Source organism: Mustela erminea, chromosome 14, assembly GCF_009829155.1.
Source record: "Mustela erminea isolate mMusErm1 chromosome 14, mMusErm1.Pri, whole genome shotgun sequence".
Lineage (NCBI taxonomy): Eukaryota > Metazoa > Chordata > Mammalia > Carnivora > Mustelidae > Mustela > Mustela erminea.
Genome location: NC_045627.1, coordinates 57,082,335 through 57,102,135, shown reverse-complemented (window position 1 = coordinate 57,102,135; position 19,801 = coordinate 57,082,335). Strand labels below are relative to the sequence as shown.

Here is a 19,801-nt window from a genome sequence, read left to right as displayed (position 1 = left end):
ATTATTCTATTTATTTACTTATTTTTAAGGTAGGCTCCTTGTTGGGTGAGGTAAGCTCCACAGCCCAATGTGGGGGTTGAAATCATGACACTGAGATCAAGACCTGAGCCAAAATCAAGGAGCATTTAACGGACTGAGGCACTCAGGCATTCCCCCAGGTTACTCTTCTTAAATTGACAAAATTTTTGTTATTCAATATCCTGAAAAATTAATTTCTGTTATATAAATAAGTCTATAACCTTTAAAAAACTTCTTTTTAAAAAATACTTTATCTATCTATTTGAGAGAGAGAGTGCAAGTGAGAGAACACAAGCAGAAGGAGCAGCAGGCAGAGGAAGAAGCAGACTCCCCGCTGAGCAGGGAGCCTGATGCGGGGCTCGATCCCAGGACCCTGGGATCATTACCTGAGCTGAAGGCAGCCGCTTAACTGACTGAGCCACCCAGGCACCCCCCAAAAAAGCTTCTTTTGAATTTTTTTCATTTTTGGTCTTTAATTATAAATCTTATTTAGACATTTCTTAATGTATGTGTGTGTGTGTATATATATATATATATATATATATATATATATATATATATATGTATGTATATAAATATTTGTTTTGTATTTTAATATAATGTTGATGTTGACTGAAATATTCATTCAAGAAACATTAATTGAACACCTAATATGTGTGTGGCTATTTGAAAAATATTAAGATGTATTAGGCATGACCTCTGCCTTGAGGGGCTAAATGACTAAGATGAAGGTGCAAGATGCTAAGTGACATATGATTTCTATAAAATATTTGAGGAGTACATCAAAGGAACAATGATTTTTTTACTTTACCGAGGAAGTTGATGTGAAAATGGATCTTTAAGGAGGGGTATAACTTTCTTGGGTAGAGAGACCCCAACTGAGTATCATATATTAAGAGAACCACTTTAAAGTATGAAAAAAGGAAAGGACAAATGTGTTGAAGGAGTAGAAAAATAGCCTGCTAACTAAAGCCTGGGACAAGAAAGGGAAACTGCTATGTAATCTTCGGGAGAAGACTGTAAAGCTTTATCAGACAGGCTCTAAATTCTAGAGCCTCTACTGAAGGAGAACAGTAAAGCTATTATGGCCCAAGGAAATACCATGAACAAAGCAGTGTTAAGGAAAATGAATTTAATAGATAAAATAATTTAAAAAGGAAGAATCTGAGCAAGTAGACCAGGAAGAAGGCTATTTCAATAAGCGAGGAAGGAGACAAAAAACAACTCCAGCAGGGTGGTGGCCATGGAAAAGGAAAGGGTCGAGTCCAGGTCTAAAATGAAAGGAAGAGCTGATAAAGCTCAGGGAGTAAATTGGGTGGGAGAAAAAACTGATTCGAATAAAAGCAGCGTCTACTCAAATCAGTTTTAAAAATTATAAGATGTTTGGGAAAACAAGTAGATCAGTGTTAACCCATCAATAATATTAGAAAGCAAAGCCATCATTATTACTTTCATATGCAAAGTGTACTAGATTTAAAAAAGAAGGATTACTATTAGAGGACTTCTTGTACTAATCGTAATTCAAGCCAAAAAACTCACCTTAATATTTTTAATAAAAAACACCTTTAAATAAAAATGACATTATACAATGTACTACTAAAAGCCAGCTAGATTCTAAAAGAGACTACAAAGCAGTCGACTTAGCAAAGTAAAAAGTTGACAGAATTATTACTATTGGTATGTCTCAAAAATGAACAGAGAACTTTAATACATATACTTTCTACTCTCTCATTTCAAGGTTGTTTTTACTCCCAAGATTTTTTTGCTACAAAAATGACTTCTGATCTAAAGAATCCTCTAATCCCAAACAAATATGTTGTTGTTGTTGTTATTATTAGCAAAGCTTGCAGATTAAAAAAATAAAATTACAATCTGGAAATTTACCAGTTAGTGGAAGTTTCATTCTTTGAGATTTTAAAGTTCAAGTCAGCCATTCCTCCTACAGGTACTCTGTCACTTCCTGTAGTAAAATGTAGCAACTTCTTTTGAAGATCAAGAGGAAATCCAAGCACAACATCCCAGAAATATCTAGAGAACACCAAAGGAAATTTATATAAAATGTCTTGTCAAAAATTCTGCAGATCATAATAAAGTAACATAAAGTAAGCTCTAAGGAATAAAACTCCCTTAAACATACGCAATAGCCCTTAATGTGAAGTTAAGGAATGGCAAGCTTCTATATATGAATCAGATTCTTGACTAACATTATTATGAAAGTAACCCATTTTTTTTAACATCTTAATTTTATTTTTTTTAGTATTCCAAGATTCATTGTTTATGCACCACACCCAGTGCTCCATGCAATCCATGCCCTCCTTAATACCCACCACCAGGCTCACCCACCACCCCACAACCCTCCCTTCCCAAACCCTCAGTTTGTTTCTCAGAGTCCATAGTCAGTGACCTATTTTTTTTTAAGTAGGCTCAGTGCCCAGCGTGGAGCCCAGTGCCATGCTTGAGCTTACCACCCTGAGATCAGGACCTGAGCTGAGAGGAAGAGTCAGATGCTTAACCAACTGAGCCACCTAGGCACTCCAAAGGTAACATCTTTATAGAATTATAAAAGTAGTTAAACAGTAGATGATACAAAAGCCAATTTTCTCCTATATAATTTACAAGTTTTATTTTTATTTTTTTCAGCACAGTGCCAGTAAAATGCTATTTGTAAGTAGAGCATCCCCAAATTCTAGAACCAAAGTCATTTTTTAAAAAAGCAAAATCTTGGGGCACCTGGGTAGCTCAGTAGGGTAAGTCTAACTCTTAAATTCAGTTCAGGTCATGATCTCAGGGGCATGAGATCAAGCCTCATGTTGGGCTCTGCTTTGGGTGTGGAGCCTGCTTAAGATTCTCTCCCTCTCTTCGTCCCTGCCCCACCCCAGCTCCCGCCATCTCTTTCTAAAAATAGATTAAAAAAAAATCTTTATACTTTTGTAGAGACTTATTTATATCACTTTCTCCCAAGGGGATTGCCAAGTGCTTTCTCATATTTAATATTCTCATGTTACTTTCTAAAGATAAAATAAGACAGGGCGGGACTACGATATTTCAGCTAACTTATACAAACAGGCCCCACTCTCTCATTCCCCCTCCCGCAATCTCGGTCTCAGCAGTGGGATGTGCTGACCTTATCGTTAGGTCTGTTTTTGCGTAGCCGTCGTACTGAGTACTTCTCTGCAGAGCGTGCATGTCCAGTTCCGGACTTCCACAGACCAGAATTTCAACTTCTTCTGGGCGAAGCAGCTGCCAAGAATTATTTTCCAAAAATGATAATATAAAATGATTAAATAAATGAAAGTGAACTGTCTTCACTGAATCGAATGATAAGACACATGACTTCTTTATAGTAAATCAAGTCATTTTTATTAAGGAAAAAAAAATCTCCATTTTAGTTTTCTACTGAGGTTAAGATATTTTTGCTTCTGAAAGTTTATAAATCTTGTCAAACTATTAGGCTCTCCCTTTTGCAAACAGTAATTAGCAGTTTGCCAGAAAAATAAGCAGATGACTAAGCATGAATTCAAGTGAGAACTCTTCCCTGCCCCTGCCCCCGCCCTCGCCCCCCCAAGCCTGCTTGAAACTCTCAGCTATTCCAGCCTCCTTCCAGTATCCCACACGCCTCCCAGGTGCACTGCAAAGTCTGGGTACTTGGTTATAGTCCTTCTGCTGTAGTTCACTGGGTTTTTCACCTACGTAAGTTGTCTCTCACCTAAAGAGATTAAAACTTAAGAGCAGAGACCACGCTATGCCATTTAATTTTTATTTTCCCTCCTCCGCCCCCACAACTAAAAAACCTAATTAGAGCTCAATAAAGTGCTCCTTTTTCAGCAATGCTTTTAACAACAAATAAGGGACAAAGGTTACCTTAAAACCAGCTCTCTCCTGTAATAGTATCTCAAATGGAAGACCTTACTCCAAACGCTCATACTAAAACTGAGGGGGAGATACACGTGGCCTGACAGAGCGCCCCCTGCAGAACTGGTGCAGAGAGCAGGGCTTCATTAGAAGACTTTGCCTGAGTTTTCTCTGACACGGTGTTCTGAATGGCAGCTGACCCACCTTCACGTGGCTAAGGCATGTCCAGCCAACCAGAGTGCATCATGACTCTGAGGACAAACTACTTCCTACGGGCAAAAGGTAACTCAGAGTTGCAGCAGGAAGCAGTTATAGATACGTTCCTTAGTCAGAAGTTGTGGCTTCGGCCGGGCAGCTTACGTATAACTCTGTTTTCTGTGCTTTGTTCCTTGAGCCTATGGGGATCTCGTCATCTAATCTTAAGGAAAATTCTTAAAACCCTAAAAGACATAGTATAAGACAGAGCCCAAGGAAGGGAAAAGGGAGTTGACTGGTCTTTTCTCCCATTAGAGAATTAAGGCTGAAGGAGAAAACTATTTTTATTTCTAGCTCTACCTTCAAAAAGTTAAAAAAAATCTATTTTAGAAGCTTATCTATTTCAGGACTTATTTGTCAATATTACAGTATTACAAAATCTAACCAAAAGCAAAATTTAGTTTTAAACTCACCATCAGGGCATTTGAAGCACACACACTATGAAATCCATAATAAAAGGCAGCAAACTGCTTATAGATGGATTTGTTGAGAAGAAAGTCAATATAAAGCTGCACATATTCTGGAAGGCAATTTTACATCCATTAGATAGTAAAAGTAAATGGTAAACATTCAGGCATTTCAATTAAGAAATGCTGTCTTCTTACCTTTCCTATTTTGATTGGTAACTGGAATTTTATCACCACCTGGCTTTAAATTGTAGGATTTAATGATTCCAAATTCTTCTTGAAAAACCTGTTGGGATATTCCAATACAACATATTTATTGGTATGGTTAATATAATAATAGGCTTCAGCGAACAGGTTTGTATAAATTTAAGAACAGGTCCCCCCCACCAATCTACAAACTATGGGGACTTAACCCTTTCTGTTGAGCACAGTTGAATACCTTACTGCTGTTCGTCAACTTGTATGGCCATTTAGGTAATACTCAGGACTTAGGAGCTGTGTGGATTACTCTGACTTCCATCTCCCAATTACTGTTAGGGGAGAGGAAATGAGACCATTTTGGTCTGATCCACTAGTTTCTGCTCCTAACTTCTTGCACTGAAGCTACAAGAGAGGCTTATTTTCAGAAGCTGAAAAGCTCCGAGGAAGTAGCTGAGCCAAGGGCATATGACAGGTGCCTAGCAGAGTACCTGCACCCTGGGGAGCTTCTTTAGGCACTTTCCTTGACTGGTCATCTACATGGGTCTGCTGTACTGTCTGTGCTTTATCAGGTTAAGAGCCCTTACGATAAGGGATGGTGTGTGTTAATCACAAACCACAGATTAATCCTTGTTCATCTGTTCTAATGATAGGTGTTGAATAACAAATGGCATTTTCACATATGAAATACATGGTTAACAGAAAGTTATTTGCCCTGAACAGTACCTGGAACGTTGAGAAGAAATCTTCTTCAACATTGCCTTCATAGGATAGGAGTTCACTTAACCCATGGGCCAACTCCTGTAAAAAGATATCCATTACCTGTGTTTTTAATCCAATATTACTACCTAAAATAGTTGAGCAGATCTACCATAGTGAACTCACATGTGAAATAGAGTAGATACGCTCTTTCAGATTTTGAACTAAATATTTGGGATATATTTTTCCAGGGCACAAAATGTTTGTTAATGATTTCTACCATGTGAAAGGCTTGAAAAACTCACTGGGAAAAGTCATGTAAGAGGAAAACATCCAGTTCAAATGAGAGAGGCATAACTCTGGGATCTGTTCTGATGCAGCAAGAGAAGAGCACAGTCTCCATCATAATTCACTGCCATCAGCAACATTATTATTTATGAATTCGTAGTATTTATCAACGTACATTCTTCAAAAATCTGTTGTCTTAGGATTCATCTTTTAAGTATAAAAACACACAGTTCATACACGTTAAGTGGTTTCTACATTTCAGTTACAGTGCCCGTCTCTCTCCCCCAAAAGTTGGGAACAGTGGAAGAAGTATTTTCCTATAACTCATGTTATCCATGAACAAAGATTTACAAACAGAAAAATTGACCCAATATTTAAAAATATTTTTCAGGTTTTAAGAAAAAAATTAAAGTTTTTAGTTATTTTAAATTAGTAGAGGAAAAGGTAAACAGCATAAAATGTTATATGCTTATATACTTAAAAACATAATACATTTTTCATTCTGTTAAAACCAGAAATCTTTATATAAATCTAGGCTGGTACAGTTGGCATAATGCTTCAATTATTAATAAAAATCATGAGTGCTGAAAATTATAATTGGGAGTTTGCAGTTTTTAAGAATGCCACAGACTAGCAGGTGAACCCAGGGGAACAGATTTACCATCATCTTTCACAGATGAAATTTTTAAAGACAAAATACAAAGTCAATAGGTTATGAAGTTATATATTTAGATCTGTTTTTATTTGGGACTATAGGCCCTTTATTTCCAGACTTTGTATTTTCAAGCCCCTATTTTTGTTGAGTTTTTTTTTTTGTTTACCTATACTGTCAATCTTAGACTCTTAACTAGAATATGTTAGTTCTAAAATACTATTAATCATCCGTATAAACTTTTTATGATTTTGTAAACCTGTAACTGAATAAAGAGTGTGTGAATATATGAATACAGTTTTTGCACAGCATTTGAGTTCTCTGCCTGGTCTTATTTAATACAATATATCTGGGAGTGATAGTCACTGCTTCAAAGATATGCTCGAGGCTCCTCTGTTCTCATCTAAAACCCTGAAGTGTAATTTTCACAAAGCTGTGGTTGGGAAGATTTCTTATTTTTGCCACAGAACAATCCCAGTGGTTTGTCTAAGGAAACAGTGGAATATTACTGCATTTATTAGCATCACAATATAGGAATCTTGATTTATTACTAAAGGGCCAACATAAGAAAATGAAATTAACACAGTGAAATCTTCAGCTCCATAATATAAAACAATATTTCAGTGTAGTCATTCATAAAATATCCATTATTAACTAAAAAAAAAAAAAAGCTGGCTCTAAATGAGCCAAATTTGAATAGTTTTAATCATAAAATTAGGCATTTTATTGGCAAAAACCGGTAATAAAATTAGAAAATTGGTAAAAAATTTGACAGAAATTTAATATATGCAATTAAAAAATTACAAAAATCTAAAATGAGATGGTAACTCAGAGACGAGTGTATTCCTTACATTTTACATGTAAGAAAAGTAAGTGAATAATCCAGAGTCATAGCTAGGATGTTGCAGATATAAGACTACAGAAAAGAGAACTTTGTTTTTTGTGGTTTTTTAAAAGATTTTATTTATTTATTTATTTATTCATTTGAGATAGAGAGTGAGAGCATGAGCTGGGGGCAGTGAGAAAGGGAGAAGCAGTTTCCCCACTGAGAAGGGAGCCTGACTGCAGGGCGATTCCAGGATCCTGGGATTGTGACCTGATTGATGCTTAACAGACTGAGCCACCCCGGCGCCCTGAACTTTCAGTTTCTTAATCAGAGCCTGCTCTGTTAACTTGTGCACTCTCATATCATACTATTTTTTTAAACTATTAAGTCATTTTTGTTTTGTTTTGTTTTTTTGAGAGTGTGCATGCTCCAGCAGCAGGGGGTCGGGGTAGGGGGAGTGGGGTAGGGGTGGTGGTGCAGGCAGAGGGAGAGAGAGAATCTTAAGCTGGTTCCACACCCAGCACAGAGCCACTTGGGGCTCAATCTCATCACCCTGAGATCACCTGAGCCAAAATTAAGGGCCAGATGCCCAACTGACTGAGCCACTCAGGCACCCCACTATTAAGTCTTAAAAAATGTAGATTTATGCCCTTAATTGAAGATATCCTAAACCAACTTCCAAAATGTGTCTGATATCAAACCTCTGGGGAGTATGAAGAAGAATTTCCTAACCAAATATTTTCTGGAGAGATTTCTCAACTCAACAGGAAGTCACCAACCCTACACCAAACTCACTGGATCATTAAAACACAGGGATATTTAGGTAGGAATACTTAGCAAAAGAGATTCTCCCCATCTAGGCTATTTGCTAAAGATATCACCGAGAATTTCTGCTGACCAACAGTACCAAACTGAGCTGTAAAAAACATTATTTTAGGGGACTGTCAGAAGAATATGTACAGAATCCACTCCTCTACTAAATTTTAATCTTTGATTATATTTGATGATGAGAAATCTAATTTCTGAGGGGAAGAATGTTGTAAGAGACAGTACCACGAAATTCATTTGTTGCATTTATTTTAGAGATTTTTTTGCAGATACTGTTACTGATACTGCATAGTATCATCTTAATAAGAATCCACAGATGTAATCAATTACTAAGGGCTTTATTATCTCATTTAATTGCCCCATATATAAGTTTTGCTATCCCATTGATCACATAAGGAAACTAGAGCTCAAAAAGATTAAATAACTTAGCCAAGTTCACAGAGCTAGTAAGTGGCAGCCTGGATTCTAATCTGTTTCTCTTTCCTTCAAAGTCTGTTCGCTGTGCTGTAAGAGCTTAGGAGGGCAGCAAAGTGGGTGATATCTCTCTGTGAGGAAGAAGAAAACTAGATGAAAAAGGTGATGGGTTACATAGATAGAAACTCTACTTAAAAATAAGAACAGCAATAGATGGAGAAAGACTTCAGGTGGAAGAGAGATGATTTATCATTAAGGAGTAAGCATTAAGGAATAAGCTGATAACGTTATACTTACAGGCATAATTTGACACAAGTCGTCAGTGGTCACACTGCAGATGCCTACTGGTATATTTTGATCACTAGGAATGATGGGAGGGCTCAATAATTTCTTGTAACAGCAGGGGGGGAAACGAATATCCAAGGTAATGCTGTTATAAACAGCTAGTCCCATAAGCTATGCATACTGAATGTTAAGCATTAACATAAAATCCATGACAACAAATGAGTTTTGAATTATGCATCAGTCTATTTCTTGCATACTTCTTTCAGATCTAACACAGACTTGAATTAATCCCACATACTTCCTTTTATCTTCCCTTTATTTTACACAATGTAATTCCTTGATTACCAAGAGTCATGTGAAAAGGGGGGGGGGTGGTTGATAGTATTTGATGATTTCTCCAGAAAAATTTATCTAAGATCACAGCAGACAGCAATTTCAAACATTTCATAAATTATGTGACATACAAGAAAACATCTTCTAAATTTATTCTAAGTTTAAATGATGATGGTGATTTTGTAAGTAGTAGAAGCAGTTTATTCAGAACTCAATGCAGAACACACTTCTAATTTCGGTGATCATTTTAACTATTTTAAAACTAAATACAGACTATATAAAGAGAGCTGAATTGAATAAACATACGGACACGGACACATACACACACACACACACATGCTATTGATAGGCTAACATGACAATTACTCTCTTACGGAAATACTTGGAAGGCCTTTATTACTTGGAGTGTACACAAAGTGTTCAGGCTAAAAGCTACAGATGTTGTCTATATAAATGCTGCCCAGTTATATTTTATTTATTACTTTTATGGCAGAATGTAAGTCATCCATTTGCTGAAAGAGGGGTTTTAGATGTTTTATTTCAGCTGTGAAATAAAGATTATTATATCGAGTTACTAAGAAAGTCATTAAGTTTATAGGCTCAAAAGGAAATCTAAACATATGGGCTGGATAAATTACCGAAAATTATTTTAAAAAATTGGAAGATAATGAGTATTTCAATTTGCCAAGGCAGAATGAAAGTTAATAGTAACTTAAGGAATAAATAGATATATTATTTTATAGGTAACTATATCAACAGAAACTGAGTAGTGTATTCAAGGGAAAGATACTGAAAAGGAGATCTAATATGCTTCCATACTTGTGATAATAGCTACAATGACAGTGACCATAATACTATGATGGTTACCATTTATGATTATCTACCACAGTGACAAATTCTAAGCATTTTTCATTAAAAATTTTTAAAAAATTATAACTCTAAAGGCAGGTCTTTTGTGGATGAGGAAGCAGGCCCATAAGATTTGCCACAGGGTAGCTTTATATGCAGACTACAAGGTTTCATCTCACACTAAGTCAGTCCGTGCTGGCTGAAGCAAGGACGAGATGGAGGATGGGGCAATCCTGCTGGACCACTGAGGCATCGGGTGGCACAAACAGGGTAGATTTTGAAAACCTTCTTTCAATGCCCCTTTTGGTAAAAGCTATTCTGGTTTAAAAAATAAATGTTATATTATGGCTCTTCATGCAATCTTTAAAACATTTTATAATTATTATTACAGGTTTCACCATAACATTTCCTGTAAACTCCAAAGTCTTACTATATTTAAAACTGAAGTATTAGGAATGCAATGTTGGCAGAACTACTAGACCAACAAATCTTTGGTCCTGAAACTGAAAGTGAATATATATACAGAACTAACTATATTTTCTCAATAGAGAATGCACATTCTCAATTTTTATTTCTCACTTTTGACAGATCTATCACCTACTTACATGATCATAATCCATTACCAAATCCTATTTTTCCTGTGAATTATCATGATTTTTCAGCATCAATCTCACTTTCTATAGTTTTTTTTGTGAGTGTGCATGTGAGATAAATACACGTAATAATGAGATAGTAGTTATAATCAGTTAATTTTAAATTTAATTAATTAACTTGAAATATGCAGCATGTGTAAATATGCTGAATGTGCTCGCTTTTTTGGGTAATCCTTGAATAGGAACTAATGACTACCACAAAGGAGGCCAATTAGTAAACTTATGATTTTATGGATAACAACATTCTAAAAATGCGATTTAAGCTAAGTAAGATTTAATACTGCATTATAAATATTAAAAAGTCAAAATAATCATCCAAATCTAAGCTGTGATAAGAATGTAAAGTATGACAAACGTGTATCAGGGAATTCAAACAGCTTAAAGGGTAGTGAGAAGTATTGGTGACTCGGGCCTTCAATGAAACTGAAACATTCAACAAATGATTCCTGTAGATAACACTGTGAAAACAGACGTTTAAGAATTGATGAGCACTCCATATTATGGAACTTGGTGCTTTGGACCTTTGGACATGATGACATATGTATAATTTCAGATTAGGTTTACCATCGTAAAGTGCTGTTTTCTCCCTGCTAACCTTTCTTCTATCCACTTTCTCAGTTTTACTATACCTTCCTCAGGATTTATTCCAACAAATGCAGCTGAACATTCCAAGCCCTCTCTAAGATCACTCCTGATTCCTCTGCTGAAGATGTCCTCTGTAACTCCCAGGATGCCCTCTGTTTCAATCAAGGGGCCTGCACACTCCTTTGCACCACGTCCAGGACAATGCAGCCTGGTTTCTAACCATTCTCCCAGTCTGTGTCCTACTCTCTCTAGCCTTGTGCTAATCAGATAGAATGGTTCCATTTTTAAACCTCTACCTTTTCTGGAAAGAATACACAGACTGTTTTCTTTCTCAGAACTCCTTAGCATTTAATGTCAGAGTTATGAGTCTTTGGGAACTGGGGACCTTGAATTGGTGGTCATCTGCCCAGCTAGATGGTAATTTTTTTTTTTCAAAGATTTTATTTATTTATTTGACAGAGAGAGAGAGAGAGAGAGAGAGAGATTACAAGTAGGCAGAGAGTAGAGAGAGGGAAGCAGGCTCCCCACCGAGCAGAGAGCTCTGATGCGGGGCTCAATCCCAGGACTCTGGGATCATGATCTGAGCTGAAGGCAGAGGCTTAACCTACTGAGCCACCCAGGTGCCCCCTAGATGGTAAACTTCTTAAAGCCGGATACTTTCCCCTCCTTTAAGTTAGGTATCTCCAGTGCATGCTCACTTATTTACTATTCTCTCCTTTCTTCCACAATTGTATTTCTTAAAATTAAAAAAGTTAATGTGGCAGTTATCTTTTCCAATCTCCTACCCAATGCAGGAATGTACTCTCTACTACAACCTGATAGGAATCAGAGGATGGCACAAGGATTTGTATAATTTAAAAAATACTATACAATAATGCCATAAACTTTAAATATCCCCATTCCATTCAGTTTTAAGTTTTATGGAAGTTTCCGGATTCAAGGGCATTTTAAAGGCCTAGATTTAATTTCCACAATTTCAATTTATTAAACTAAGCAAAACAAGCACAAAGTAAAAGAACAGAAAAATAGCTCATTACAAATGGAAAAGATACTTTTAATTTTAAAAATGTCCTAATTTTCTGAGAATTCAGATAACATGTGAAATAAGAAATAACTTTATATTTAGATATTTTCAGAGAAAAATATAAAAAATTTATATTTCCTTTTAATTGAGTCTGGTGATATCATATAGCTGTGATACTGCAAATAACTGAAAATCTATTAGTAAATTTGACAAAAGTGTTAAATCCAAATAAAAGGCTTAATGTGAAAAGCTTTCCAAAATTCAGATAAAATTCAAAATCTCTAGTGTACTAGCACCTCCTAGTGGAACGGTTAAAGGATACAATTCCAACCAATCGGAATTCAGAATAGTTATCACATTTAAAACTGCTAAACCAATGGCAGTGTGAATCCTTGTGATATGTAAACATGCCTAAAAAAAAGAAACATAATTTTATTAACATGACTGATTAAAAAAATCAAAGTACTAAAAATGTAGATACCACCTCCTTTATTAGAAATAAGACATTTTAGCAATAGTTCCATTACAAACCATCTTCCATGTTAAAATATATAAAATATATGCACAATGATGTGTAAGAGCATTTTACTATTTATTGGCATTCTGAACCAATGGTATAAATGGGTTAAAAACAGAAAACTAAATCAGTTGATTTTCTTTTATAAAAACGATAGTTTTATAAATTATGATGAAAATTAATTTTAGTTTATCCATGTCATCTCTATTTTCCATTGCCAGAAAGAGGTTATATATACACATATACAAAATAAAGAGTAAGAAAAATACTTAAAACTCACTTTGAAGAAAAATCTTTTATAGACACTAAGGATTATATAGGTATTTTCTCTAATAAGATAAAATTTCAAAGCTTACTTTTGTCTTAAAAATTAATTAATGAATTCTTATTTATCAAAATGGCTCAAAATCTAATGAAAGAGGCTCCAATATTCGTGGGGAGCAAGATAAAATCTTGTTTTTAAATTCTACATGTTCTTTATTTCAATAACAAATTTTCATGCGTTTGGTTTATTCAGGAAAGACGGGGATGCAGTCTTGTAAATATATACTTTCAGTCTTTATTGTGTAGGATTCCCAGTAAGATAATGAACATTTCAATCATCAGTTTGTTCACTTTTAAAAATGTAAATAACCATCCTTAAATTATTCAACATTTATGGTTGACAAAAAAAAATCTATAAACTCATATGGCTGGTTAAAAATAACAGTGCCTACTTAATCTAACAATTATGAAGAAACACTGTTCATAAAAATTGAATACTCACCATAATCTGGATGAAAAATTTGGCGAATTAGAAGAAGGAACCATTCTTTAGTCAAGCCACCCATGTCCAAACCAGCTTCTCCTACAAATGTAACTTTCAGCTTCTTTTTTAAGTCTGCTCTTTTCCGGGTTAACTATTTGAAAAATTTATATGGTAGAGATGAACAAAGGGCAGTAAAAAGGAAATTAACTTTTTCAATTCTGGGAAATGCATTAGGCAATCTTTATTTTTATTTACAATGTCACAAAACTCACTTCCATCTGTTCATCCAATAATTTGTCAGTTACTATGTGAATTAAACATTATTATGTTTGTTGTAGAGATCAAGAGAAAGAATTAGAGGGTCAAAAACCTTGCCCAAAGTTACTGTCTCCTGGTATCATGTTGCTTCCAAGATTTTAATTTAGCAGTTTATATCATAAAATACTTAATTTCCTTTTCTTTAATTTTCATTCCTGATTTTAAAAATCACATAATGAAATTAGCCATTATCTTATAATAACCACAAGAAGATCTGGCTGAAGCACTACACCTACATGAAGCTCCGTACAACCAAAGTATGTTTGGGCCTAAGTACACTCAACATCCCCTGGAGGTCAGACCTCTAAGTTTAAGGAGGAGTAATCTCCGGCCTGGAGAAGTTAAAATGACTCATTACACACCCAACAAGTGACAAAGGTGGGTCCAGAATCTAAGTTACACATTCAAAAACACAAAAATGCTCACTTAAGTGTTCTATATAAAATCTTCTTCTGCGGAGTTAACAACAAACCATTAATAAACATAAATAATGAACACAAGGCTTAATTGTGAATACACAACTGATTTTAGTATATGTGCTGCCGAAGCGAGCACCACAACTGATTTTAACAATAGCACCAGAGTATAAGGAAGTACACTTACTGACATACAAAAATGAAAACCAGATTACCAAGACTTTAGTAATATATCACATTGTAGAATTTATTTAAAACTTTAATCAATTAGTCCCATTTTGGAATAAATGATCTATACCTCATCAAGCGAATCACTAACCAGATGTGTCCGTCTTACTTTCATATTTAGAAATAACATGTTCATATCAGGTCTCTGTCTTCGAGATACTTTATCCACCAGACTTTGCTATTTAAAAAAGAAAGCAAACATTTTTACTTTTACTTGTATTTATACTCACTTTTGCTTTTATTTTAATTTCAACTAAAACATTTAAGCACTATAATAAAAATCATTTACATCCTTCTCTATACCATCTCTCATATAAATATTTTCATATACTCAATTATACAAATTACTATTATATACTTATTATATGTATCTTTTCATTTTGAAACAATGGTAATGAAAGGGGGTCCAAAATGGAGGACCAAAAATAATTCACCTTCTATAGTAAAGAAAGTTGCATTACAAGTTTCCAGATGACTCATTGCTCAAATAGCAAGGCTTTTTTGTTTAATAAGTATAAACATAAAGTGGGAACACTTGAAATGAGGTATATACTACTTATGATAAACCTGGCTTAAGCTTTTTTAGATATTGCATTTACTGGAAAAGCACAGTCAGTCTACTTTTAGAAAGTAATTTGTCAACATTTAGAAATATTAACAATGTTCATACCCTTTGTCTCAATAATTCCACTTCTGGGAATTCTAAACACAAAAAATATACAGTGAGATGTTCATCACAGCACTAGCTATAAAAGCAACACTTTAGAAATATATAATATACGTATCTAATGGAATATAATACAACTATTAAAATGGATGGCTGTAATTATGTAAATAATATGGAAAGTATTTAAGAAAGGTACAAGTGAAAAAGCAGGGAACAAAAGTATATATATAAAACTGTTTCATTCTGTTGCCTTTTAAAGATATTATAGAGAAGAAATATCAAAAGAAAATTTACTAAAATATTAACAGTTTGGATATGTTATGTTTGGGTAATGGAAATGTCCAGGTAATGGAAATGGGGATAATTTTAAAAATCTATGGTTTTTCAAAATATAAGTAATGAGTATGTAAAAAACACATTAAAAACACTTATTAGAAATATATAAGTATCATAGGAAGTCTACATGCTTATATAATTTATTCCAACTTATATAATTTAATTAAATAATTTTTATCACACTACTTCATCTTCTTTGGTAGCAAAGAAAAATTACTGTAGACTAAAGATGACATTTCAAGATATTTTAAATAATGCAGCAAAAGACTTAACTAAATAAATTAATACTACAAATCTGTATAAGGCTATGTCCATGATTTTGTAGATTACTACAATAAAACACTAATTCAGGGCACTTCATTTCTCTAATTTCCAGTTCTAAAGGCTTTTAATAGTTTTGCATTTTTTCCCCCTTCTTCTCTGGGTCCTGCCTCTGATGCTCGGACTGCTCTATATTCCTATTTCATGGACTTACTGTCCTAACCTTATTTCCTATGTTGTACTCATACTCTAACTCCTGGAAAGCCACCACACTGGAAATATCCAGCAAACAAATTTATACTAAGATGCTAATGGTAGCCAAGGCTTAGTGGCTACTCCTTCCATCAGCAATATTTAATAGAAAATGCTTGGAATGAATGAAATAATCGCTAAAAGGTAGAATTTAGATACAGTCTGATGAGGAGGTTATTTTTAGGTTGGGGAATCTCTTTCGCAGCTTCAGATACCATATAAACTCTCGTTTACATTAACTACCTATAAGGATGTCTGTCCCTTTGTCAAAATAATCACCAGCCATTAATTCCAAGTGATGTGGCAGTTTACAACTTAAAATGTTGGGCAACAAGCAGAAGAACAGATAATGGCACTTAACTCTTCAGTCTCTACTCATTTGTGTCCATGCTCTGTGGAAGACAGCCTGTGACAGAGTCTACAGCTGCCACTCTCCTTTTAATTAGAAGAAAATTTCATTAAAGAAGATATTTGCTGTTTTAAGTGTGAGTGACATGGCAGAAAACTGCTCAGGGGAACTGAGATAAAATTCTAGCTTTTCAGACTTTTTTTTTACAAATATAAAAAAGTTATAGCCCAAAGTAAAAAAGTTCTAAAAAGGCACATGAAATTACACAAATGCAGCTAACAGAAATTGCCAAAATGCCAATATAGACTAATCTTTGAGCCAATATCTACCCGAGATTAAGTAGTAATTCTGATGCCAAATATACCTGTTTAAATTTACTTTTCAGGGAGGTAGAGTGGCTTTGGAACTCCCTTGGTACACACAGGCAATAATGTTTCTTCTAATATTCTCATAGTCAGTGTAAGCTGACTCTGGGATGTCACCAGTCACTCAAATCTTTTGTCCTGCTCTGTGATAGAAAAAAATACTCACCTTCTGGGAACTGAATTACTGAAGAATAAACTTTTCTTATTTTTTAAAGCATTTTAAAGTATTATAATTTATACTTTAGGAATGTTTTTATATTCTTGGACAAGACATGAAAATCATTTCTTTTTACTCTGAGGATCTCTTTAAGATTACTAACAACCTTCCCTATTTAAAATAGTGAGTGTCCTGAAAGCAGGTACTCAAAACATATGAGCATTGAAATGTATAGTCTAGCCCTCTAATAAGAGAAAAACTGCTCTCTCAGTCTGTATCTCTTAGAAAACAAACCTAACTTCACTGAGTTGTGCTGAGACACAAGGGCTGGTGGGCAGAGAAGGGGGATAAAGATAGGTCCAGAGATAAACTTCCTCCTGCTGCATGGTCTGCCTACAGCCAGTCAGACTCCTACCCCAGTTTCTGTAGGTCTCCATGCCTTTTGGTTTCCTAAGAATCCATAAAACATCTTTCAATTCTTTGGGACATATTTCTGTTTCCCAAGGTTGTACATATCCTCTAATTTTTTTTTTTTCTATTTGATTTTCTTAAAACCTAGAACACGCTGCTGTGGTTTGAGTGGTGTACTCTTAAGGACACCACTTGCCCTCACTGCAGTCTTCCCCAGTGCTCTGCTGGCTACCATCGAGTTCGAAAATGGGATCCACAGAATGATGTCCAACAGGTTCCCAGTACTTTGGTCTGTGAGAGGGATTTCATCTTCCTGCTCTATTTATAATATAATGAGAACCTGATGAGGGGTTATCTCTTTCCTATATCGTGAACAGGTTTAAGCACTTTTGGAGGGAGTTATAAAATGAATTTTACTTTTAACATTTCCTGATTATGCTAGAACAATTCACAAGACATTTGATTTATTTATTAAATTATTTACTATATTGATTATAGTCAGCATAAATGTTTTTGTAGCTGGCTTACCCTTGCGATGCTTATCATCTGTTGTTCTGAGTCTCTTTGAATAATGATTTTTTTTGCAGCTATAGAAATAACGAATGGGTACTGACAGAAGGAAAACCTGCTCAACAAGTGAAAACAGAAAAAGCAAAATGGTGTATTTTTAGCAAAATTATACTAAGGGAATATCTAAGGTACCCCTCCTAACAATATAAAACATCACTTTTGTATTGTGTTTTACCATTTACAAAATGATTTTATGTGCATCATTTCTTTTAATCCCCACAGCCTTGTGAAGTCCATATCATTACTAGACGTGCTGTGTGTTCACTCTCTAGAGGAATCTACAGCTAACATTTGGAAATGCACTAACCACTTATATGGTTCACACAAATCATTTCAGTTTATGTACAGTCACCTATAGATCATTACCTGAGAGAATATGGCCAACACCAGAACCCAGAGGCAGAAGTGCTCATGAAGGAGGATTAGGACAGAAAGTTCATGCACAGAAATTACTATAAAAATCCATTATTACCTGGTATTTCTCATGTGCAAGCTTCAGAAATAGGAAATCTAGCAAAAACTATGGTAGTAAAAAGCAAAGTAATAAATTTAAGATCAATAAAATAAAAGTATGTTGCTGCTGGCATTGTATTTAATGGTTAGTAGTATGAAATGGTATATATTTGTAAAGACAGGACATTATGATCAAAGGTCAAGAAAATAACTAACTTTCTCCCTTCAGAGCTGATCCTGTGGTATATAAAAAAGCCACAAACTACCCAGAGAGAAATGCATTTAGGGGGAACTAGTAGGTTGCAGTGACACTTCAGGAGACAGACTCCATCAGAAGTGGCTGCAGTGAATCCATGAGTTACAGCTGGAATCCATCCTAGTATAGTCAAGTACTGGGTGCAAAGAAGGCGTGATGAGGAAAAAGGAGATCGCCCTAGTGTGAACCACAAATAAAACCACTTTCTCCTGAATGCAACTGTTAATAAAGTTGTTCAGTACTAATGTGTAACAGTTTTGATATCACTACGTGCTAACTAAAAGCTTGGAAATGAGGTCTATCTATCTATCATCTATCTATACATCTATCTATATCTATATATATCTTGGTCTTAGTTTTGATATCACTACGTGCTAACTAAAATCTTGGAAATGAGGTCTATCTATCTATCATCTATCTATACATCTATCTATATCTATATATATCTTGGTCTTAGTTTTGATATCACTACGTGCTAACTAAAAGCTTGGAAATGAGGTCTATCTATCTATCATCTATCTATACATCTATCTATATCTATATATATCTTGGTCTTATTACATATTTTGAAAAAATTTTGAAAATATTCCATGTTTTCAAACGGTGTGGCTTAACCCTTCCCTTGTCATGCACATAATACTATGTGTGTGACACACTGAAATAAACAGTTGTGGCTGCTCATTGCCAGAGGAGACTTGCCCTTGGGCTCCAGGTCCCCCTCTAAGTCCAGGCTGGCTTCTCCTAAACTGAAAGGATCATAGGATCAACAGTCCTCTGAAAGCCCTTCTTGGTACCCAGTGCTGTGGCACAGTGGTTAGAAGAGCTCTGTATTAAAAAGTGTCACTAAAATATGCACAGTAACTCTTAGAATTGTTTTGTGGTTTTGCCTACAACATTACGATTATATTAAAGTTGGAGAAAAAAGGGTGCTTGTAAAATAAATACTTTCTCAAGAAAATATCCATTGGACAGAACAAAGTCTGAGAAACAATTCTTGTTTAGTTCTGAGTATTCAGTTATGGACAGAGATATGTCTAAAAGGCCAGTCTATGGTTTTGGCCAATTCTGATAAAAAGGGTCCCTGGCAGATTGAACCAATTTATAAACTAATTTGGGGTTTTGAGATTACTTATATCCCTACCATAGCTCTTAAGTCTCCTTTAGAACAGACACACTCTCCAAGGTATCACATGGTCTGGGAATAAATTATGTTTGGGTTAGTCATGCTGGTTTAATCCAAACTGTGAGTGTGGATATGAGTGCAGTATATTAAAGAATTTGGTCAAGCTTTTTGAAAACCTATTACACTACTATAATAAAGAATTTGAGGC

At 34.9% G+C, this 19,801-nt stretch overlaps 1 protein-coding gene across 5 annotated transcripts in view; it reads right to left on the bottom strand.

Moving 5' to 3' along the window:
* The window catches only part of HECTD2 (HECT domain E3 ubiquitin protein ligase 2), an 89,367-nt gene that overhangs the window by 3,734 nt on the left and 65,832 nt on the right, over positions 1–19,801 (bottom strand). For 2 of the 5 annotated variants that reach the window (XM_032312704.1, XM_032312703.1), the window contains exons 11-20: positions 17,720–17,816; positions 14,464–14,571; positions 13,450–13,582; positions 12,489–12,577; positions 8,735–8,893; positions 5,457–5,531; positions 4,731–4,818; positions 4,539–4,645; positions 3,143–3,258; positions 1,903–2,046 (exon numbers count right to left, since the gene is read on the bottom strand). In XM_032312704.1, coding sequence (XP_032168595.1) covers positions 1,903–2,046; positions 3,143–3,258; positions 4,539–4,645; positions 4,731–4,818; positions 5,457–5,531; positions 8,735–8,893; positions 12,489–12,577; positions 13,450–13,582; positions 14,464–14,571; positions 17,720–17,816 — 1,116 coding nt within the window. Of the gene's footprint in view, positions 1–1,902; positions 2,047–3,142; positions 3,259–4,538; positions 4,646–4,730; positions 4,819–5,456; positions 5,532–7,763; positions 8,569–8,734; positions 8,903–12,488; positions 12,578–13,449; positions 13,583–14,463; positions 14,572–17,719; positions 17,817–19,801 lie in introns of those variants that run through there. The other 3 variants (XM_032312706.1, XM_032312707.1, XR_004278598.1) reach the window with 3 other exon arrangements.